A 6,256-nucleotide genomic window follows, 5' to 3' on the forward strand; every position below is an offset into this window, starting at 1 on the left:
CCTCAGAGAGCTGCAGCTCTGACAACTCTCAACAAAACTTGGTCATATAATGCTGGACTCTGTAACTCCCTTTCTTATCCCTCTCTGCTCATTCTCTCCTCATGGACCAATGTCCCTTGGACAGAAGAAGGAAGAGCGTGCACACTCAAAAGAAGAAAAAAGGCTAACAAACAATCAAATCCAAGATTGACCTTATTTTAGAAAATAATTAGTATATTTAGTAATTTCCTGGATTAAATTCTCAGGGGTGGTGTTGTTAAGCCCTTTTTGGTAACAACATTAGTTCTATATCTTTTCATCTCCTCCTTGCCACATGCACAACAGCTTGAAACTTGTGTTAAAAAATAATTTGTTAAGGAGTGAAGCGAGATTCCTATAGAAAAAAAAATAGACGATGCGAACCTGCCAAACTACTATGTTAACTATTGAGGTTTTGACAGTTTTCAAATGTTCCTTGTACTCACTCTCTGGTCACACCTTCAGCTCACTTTAACATGGCAGTATATGGACACTTTTAACATCACTGTCTGCACTAAGTGGGGATTTTTACAAAATAAATAAATACATGTAAGTTTGAAACTGTTGGACATAAAATAAATTTAGATTTTTATTTGAGGACAAATTCCAGGAATAGTTAGGATATGATGGCATCCACTGTATATCTCAGTATTCAATACACACCCAGTCTCTAAGGATCAAAAATTACATGAAACAGAAGCTGTGTCATAAATTCACAAGTGAGATAAAAGTGGCTGAATTGCCTCAAAAACAGCCCTTGCTGCTCACAACTGTCATGACTGATTTATTACAAAGTTGTGTTTCAGCCTTGTCCAATGTTGAGTCTCTGAAATTGCAGTGTCTAATGGTGTTTCTTATATTATACAACAAGTAGTTCCGACCAAGCAATCTGATTGGTCAACAAGACATTTAGAACGTGCTCAAATCAGCATGACAGCACGCCTAACTCATCACTAAAAATATTACTCCGCCAAGTCTGTGGCAACATTGTATCCATCTCCATGGCAACATTGTAACTGTCAGAGCTGGAGCAGGAAACGGCTGAAAAATACGCTACAAAATGGATCCGTTTGTTGTTAATTTTGATTTATTTGGCGGTCTCAGTTTGGATGAATGGTTGGAGGAGGATGAGAAGAACAAAATGACAAAAAAAGAAAGATTTGTGCCCATGTCACATGAAGAGCTCAATCAACTGGAATTGTCCAGGAATGAACAGACCACGTCCCGATCAACGTCTTGGGCTGTCAGATGTTTCCAGGAGTTTCTGAAAAGCACCAAGCAGGACGTAGATTTTGTAACTGTTACAAAAGAAGAACTAAACAGGATTCTTCGTGAATTTTATGGGTCAGCAAGAAACAGCCAGGGTCAGCACTACTCCATCAGCAGCTACGTCGGATTGAGGGCAGGCATCAACCGTTACATCAACGACCCTCCTCTCAGTCGCGCATGGTGTCTAATGCAGGACACTGAGTTCACAACGTCTAACAACGTGTTTAGTGGACTCATTAAGTCTCTCAGGAGAGCGGGCCACGACAAAACTGAACATCATGCCGCGATCACCGAGGAAGACCTGGTCGTTTTAAGAAAATTGGAGGCAATGAATCCAGACACAGCGCGGGGCTTAGTAAACAAAGTGTGGTTTGACATCCAGTTACATTTTGGAAGGAGAGGAAAGGAGGGTCTGAGAAAACTAACGCCTCAATCCTTCGAAATAAAACGCGATTCAACAGGTGGGTTTCTCAAAGAGCCACGCATATTATGCATACCGTAATTATTTTTTTTATTATGCTGTTATTATGTGGTCAAACTTATCTGATAATTCATATGCTTTTTTAAAGGCACCAAATATGTGACACTCAGCTTCAACGAGGAGACAAAAAATCACAAAAACCACCATGAAAGGGTTCGTCAAAGCAGGAGAGGCGCAATGTTTGAAGACCAAGGGAATGAATTGTGCCCGGTTTCGTCATTTCAAAAATACATTTCAAAAATCCCCGAAGAAGCCAAAGCTTTCTACCACCATCCAAAAAGAGGAGAAAAGTTAGGGGACGTGTGGTACTCGTTGGAGCCAATGGGCGTTAACTAACTGGGTTCAATGCTGTCACGTATATCCAAAGAGGCAGGAACATCAGTGATACACAAATCACTGCATCAGAAGTACCACCATCCAGAAACTGGAAGAGGGTGGACTCGAAGCCAGATAAATAATGACTGTCAGTGGACACAGGTCTGAGAGTTCTCTCCAGAGCTACTGGGCACCTTCTCTGGATAATAGGAAACGGTGGAGTAACCTGCTGTGCGCTGGCCAGGAAAACAAGAGACCATTGGAAGGTCGCTCAACCACATCACCTGCTAAACGGCAGAGCTCCAACATGGACTTTATGAGTTACTTCAACAACTGCAATTTTAATGGCAGTATGCAAGTGCATTTCTATAATAATGATACATAAAGTGATAAATCTGAAACGTTTTAGCCGAGAGGGTATTCCCTTCGGTGTGAGAGACACGTAGCTATATTGTGACCGGTGAACATGTTTTTTTTTATTTATTTTTTTAAATATAGCCTAATAGAAAAAAAAATCATCATCTTTGTTATAACTGTAAAGTTGGGATATGTTTGGGTATTAGCTACATTTAGTGCATATGTTTATAGTTAATGTATTAATAGTTTTGTTATTTTGTAGCCTCCTATTTCCTATGTGTAGTAATCAGCTGTTTCCCCCTGCCTGTGATTGGTTCAGTGTGTGTGGTAGTGGTGATTGTTTGTGGTTGTCATGGTGATGATGCCGGTCAGTAAAGTGGAGTGTAAACAAAGTCTGTCTCCGTTTCTCCGTTCCTGTTTGTCTGTTTTCCTGAGCATCAAGACTCTATACCACCACAACGAACCCTCATTCTACATAACTTTGGCTATAAAAATAAGCATTTTTTGTTTATTTGAGCAGTATTGATTTAGTTAGTCCGTTAGGGAAAGTCCGTCCGCGACCGTGATAAAACAGCTCAGAGTTCACTCATCTGGGACTAGAAAATCATTCCTGTTGCTGGGTCGTTACTAAGGGTCGGATTATTTGCTGTAGAGGTAAATAGGTTCCATTACACATAGGAGTCTACTGACGTGATTGGTTGTGTTTCAGGTATTAGTCGGACCCCATGTATTCCCATGGAAACGGGAAGTGCACTCGCAAAAAACATTCAAATTTGAGAGCAAATTGTCCATCAAAATGAATATATTTTGATGATACATTTTATTTAGTTGGTAATAGTTGTATAATCGCAATATTACCCGAGAGGGTGTGCTTTAACGTCATTTGAGCACGACAGTGATGCGGTCAGGACCGAGGCGCTTGCGCCGAGGTCCGCAAGCATCACTAAGTAATATTGCTTAATTCACACACTGCAGAATTTGGAGTTTGAGGGGGTTATGCATGAACTGTTTGACTGACGAACACAATTAGCAAAGCTGCAACATTTTTGTGTGTGAACGTCAATGGACAGCAGGTGTCCACTCTGTCTCCAGACCGGAGATGGATTACAGTTCACATTGTGGAAATGTTCTGATTGACTTGAATGGGAGCAAATTAGTCTCGTGTGTGCAATGTAGACGGAGCGGTGAGGAAGTATGTGGAAATTGGGGCTGACCCACCTCCGACAGCACATTGAGGAGAACAGGTGCCAAGGAGCCCAAGATGAAGAAGAGCTATTGAACAATGAACTTATTGCATATTACGGGTGTGCTAAGCATCTAGGATTTGTATGTGTATTTGAATAAAATTCAAAATAGGTGTGAAAATCCCCTTTTTTTAATTACACTTCTAATTCAAGAAAAGTGTAGAAATAAGTATTCTTTAATTAGCCATTATATTAGTTATGGATGTACAGTATATGCAATATTGGTTGATGTTTTGCATAAATCCAGCAATAAACATGTAGGCTAAGGAGGAACATTAAGTCGGGCCGCATCGGGTCCAGGCTTCAGCACCGGACATGTATGTCGGGCCGCGTCTGGTTTGAATCAATATGGGGATACACATCGCACACGAGTTCAACCATAGACCTCTGACAGCACAACTGAACGATCAGGAATGGATTTTATATGGGTCAACAGGTAGATCACAGGTAAACTCGGCTGTCAAGGTCATATCATATACGGACATATTCATGAATTCATAAAACCCCTCGGATGCCTCGGACAGGACGTGAAAAGAGGTCGTTTGGTCACCCTATAAATATTCACTGTGGTCACATGAGGAAACGCAGCTTTTTGATATGATGTTTTTCTTGTTCTCAAATACAAATAATTTTAAAAGTATTTGTTGAAAATAAGTATTTGTAAAGAAAAAAAAAGGGTATTTGTATCTTTCCGAATACCAGATTCGGATTCGGCTCCACCCCTATTGCATATAGTTGCTAATGTGTAAAAATTAACAGAGCAGAGGAAGAAAAACAAAAGATAAGGAGACTTCATAATAAAATATGAGCATGTATACTTATAAAATAGAGAGAATAAGAAACAAAGGCCTCTACTTTTAGACTTTAGATTGTCTAGATTTCATGGCTTATTCATAGAGCAGCCCAACAGAAACAGAGGTGTTTTTGGTTACATACTTTATATTTCCACTTTCAGGGTTTCACAATTCCTTTTCTGAATAACATGAACATATTCATCACTTTGTCCACAGAGCAGGTGTCATCTCAGTCTCTCCACAGCCTCTCTACAGTACGTTGGTCTCACGGGAGCCAGGCTGCAGAATCTGCAGAGTCAAAACCAGTCTGATAACTTTTCTAAACCAGGGGTAGAACAAGGCATAGATTATAGGGTTTAGACAGGAGTTTAAATAGTAGAGATACACTGCAAAATATAAGGATGAGTTACTGAATAGGTTGTCTTCTGCAAGAGAGCCACAATAATATGGACAGAAACACATTAGAAACACAACTACAAGAACACCAAGAGTCTTGGCTGCTTTCAGCTCAGATTTCTTTGTGGTTAGAGTCACTGAGCTCTGCAGTGTGACAGCTGTGATGTGAGAGCGCATGGCATGAGCCTGAGACACAGCCACCACAAACACTCTCATGTACAGAACTACAATGATGGTGATAGGGAGAATAAAGGTCAGAACAAGGTCAACAGTTCCTGCTGTAAAATCAATGACAATCACACATTCTCCATAACATGAAATGTGTTTGTCTGGATGAGTCAGATCATCCTTTAAGACAACAATGCTGTAGAAAACAGAGCAGAACCAACACAGACAAACACAGAGTTCAACTCTTCTCACAGTGACTCTGCTGGTGTAATGCAGAGGGTCACAAATAGCTACATAACGGTCAATTGATATCAGCACCATGTCTCCTACTGATGTGGAGGTAACAATTAAGGAAACAAAGTCATACAGAGAACACATCAGATCACCAAGAAACCAGCAGGGTGATTTTCGTAGGATTTCTCCTGGTATCATCAGGCCAACGAGAAAGTCTGAGACAGCCAGAGAGAGGAGGAGGATGTTAGTGGGTGTGTGGAGCTGCCTGGAGAAGAAGAGAAAAATATCTGTCATCAAACCATGCCTCATATCTATGTGACAAAACAACATAAGCTATTTCAATATGTTGTCTGATCAATAACAACATAAACTATTTCAATATGTTGTCTGATCAATACCAATAATCATTTTGGAAAGATAAAGTGTAAGCAACTTAAAAACTATTCAATACCAGCAGCAACATAGAATATAAATCTTTTGCCAAGGCTCAGCGACATTATAGGTAATTCTCCTGTTCAGATTACAGTGACAAGTGACAGTAACAAGCTGTTTTCAAAGTTCAAACATCATAGGTTTAGGTGAGAAGTTTTTCTGCCTGAAATGGGAGATTGAGATGATGACCAGCAGGTTGAGAGCTACAATGACTACAGAGACGGTGAAAAGTGCAATGTCAAGGATCACAGCTTCAAGCGAAGGAGATGCAAGCTTCCTGCAGGAGGTGTTGAGGAGATGTGGAAAGCAGAACTCTGCTCCATCCTCAGCCTCCATCCTCAGAGAGCTGCAACTCTGACAACTCTCAACAAAACTTGGTCATATAAAGCTGGACTCTGACTGTCACTCCCTTTCTTATCCCTCCCTGCTCATTCTCTCCCCATGGACTAATGTCCATTGGACCCTCATCACCATTAGGTATAGGAACAGCAAGAATAGCCATAGCACACCTGTAGTATCCAAAAGAAATGCAGAAGAATATTGTTGAC

At 40.5% G+C, this 6,256-nt stretch overlaps 1 protein-coding gene across 1 annotated transcript; it reads right to left on the bottom strand.

Moving 5' to 3' along the window:
- Window positions 1–4,727: 4,727 nt before the first annotated feature.
- On the bottom strand, window positions 4,728–6,044 carry LOC311004533 (trace amine-associated receptor 13c-like; the record flags this gene model as incomplete). Its single annotated transcript, XM_083996640.1, has 2 exons — window positions 4,728–5,541; window positions 5,872–6,044. 2 exons carry the CDS (start codon window positions 6,042–6,044, stop codon window positions 4,728–4,730), a joined length of 987 nt encoding a protein of 328 aa, XP_083852766.1.
- Window positions 6,045–6,256: the final 212 nt, after the last annotated feature.

The sequence above is a fragment of the Trachurus trachurus genome, assembly GCF_905171665.1.
Source record: "Trachurus trachurus genome assembly, chromosome: 21".
In the NCBI taxonomy this organism is placed as follows: Eukaryota; Metazoa; Chordata; class Actinopteri; order Carangiformes; family Carangidae; genus Trachurus; species Trachurus trachurus.